The following is a 1531-nucleotide window of genomic DNA, read 5'->3' on the forward strand; positions in this document are numbered from 1 at the left end:
GCAAGAAATTCAAGTTAGAGGATTGAACATAGAGAAAGATTCTGATTCTTTTGTGAATGAAATGATTGAAAGATTGACTCAACAAATTCTAGGAATTAATATTAGACTTGTAGAGAAGATTCCAAGTTCCATGCATAAGTATCAAAATATTAAAATGGCTGAAAATGGAGTTGATATAGAAAATTTAATTTCCAAACTTGATAAAAATGGTCCAATCAGTATATATATCTCTTTAAATGATTGTATTTCTGAAACAAATAAACAAATTAACAATCATTTGGATTTATCTTATTCTGCCATCCTTTCTTTTTGTGTGGGAATTATCAATGAAATATCATATAAGAAGATGTCTAATTTAAATGAAAAGAGTCAAAATCATTTCTTTTCTAAATTTTCGGATGCCAGGAATGAACTTTATTTTGTGACTATATTTTATGGACTCCAATTCGCCTTAAACAGAATTTTCCAAGGAATCATCTCAAAGAATATCATTAAGGATTATTTATTACTTATGAGACATCAATTGTATCAGTTAAATAATGAACTTGGAATATTTAACTTTGTAACTGGATTTATTATCAAATTCAGACTTCCAATAGATCCACATATTCTTTCATATTATTTGAAAGAAGTTATATTAAACTTGAATCCTGGAATTAATATTGACAAGTCTGATGAAATAAAGATTTATCAAAATATTCCTGATATCATTTTATCCAATAAAGGTTTTTATAAATTAGTTTATGAAGCCACAAAACAACTCTTTGATAATGTTGGAGATGAATTAGAAGAAAAGCATTTCAAGCTTTTATTCAAAGAAAAGAATCTTCAAGAATTGATTGAAAGAGGATTTAATCCCATTAATATTCAAGAATTCACTAATAAGATTACTAATAAGGGACAAAAAAGCATAATTTTTGAATTTGGAAAAAAACTTGGAATGAATTCTCTAAGCTTTAAGCTAGTTTATATTCACAAGATACTACAATCAAGGATTCTTGAGATATTAAAAGATAAAGAAATTTCAAAGATTCAAAGACAATTTATCACAAAAGTTGGTTTTAATCTCTCACCAATGGATAAATTAGTATACGAATTAATTTATACATACAAAGAAAATTGTGTTGTGGAAATGATCAGAAAGTACACGTCTGAAACAAAAGAAATCAATAATGGACCTCATTTTGAGTATGCATTCAAGCTTTGTGAAGAATTACTAACTCCAATAGAAAAAATAACTCATGATATTGACAAAACCTTTGGATTCGACTATTTTGGAGGAATTGTTAATTGTGATCGAATTAGGATTAATGAAGATATTGAAAAATTAAAGACCGATATAAGTATTATATTAAATTATTTAAACAATTTTAATTTAATCACATCTTTTTTTGAACTAAAACAAACAAAAGACTTAAAGCTTGAGAAGACTATTCAATATGTTGATAAGAAGATTGAAAGGAGGTCCAATAAACCTAAGATTCTTCGTTTCTTTAATAGTTGGGATCAACCTATTAACAAGAAATTTTGA

General features: G+C 26.3%; 1 protein-coding gene across 1 annotated transcript; it reads left to right on the plus strand.

Annotated features, from left to right (window-relative positions):
• The first annotated feature begins 61 nt into the window (after positions 1–61).
• On the plus strand, positions 62–1531 carry Chro.70480 (hypothetical protein). Its single annotated transcript, XM_659930.1, has 1 exon — positions 62–1531. The coding sequence occupies one exon, from the start codon at positions 62–64 to the stop codon at positions 1529–1531; it is 1470 nt and encodes a 489-aa protein (XP_665022.1).

This window comes from Cryptosporidium hominis (assembly GCF_000006425.1).
Source record: "Cryptosporidium hominis TU502 chromosome 7 CHRO017097, whole genome shotgun sequence".
Taxonomy (NCBI): Eukaryota; Apicomplexa; class Conoidasida; order Eucoccidiorida; family Cryptosporidiidae; genus Cryptosporidium; species Cryptosporidium hominis.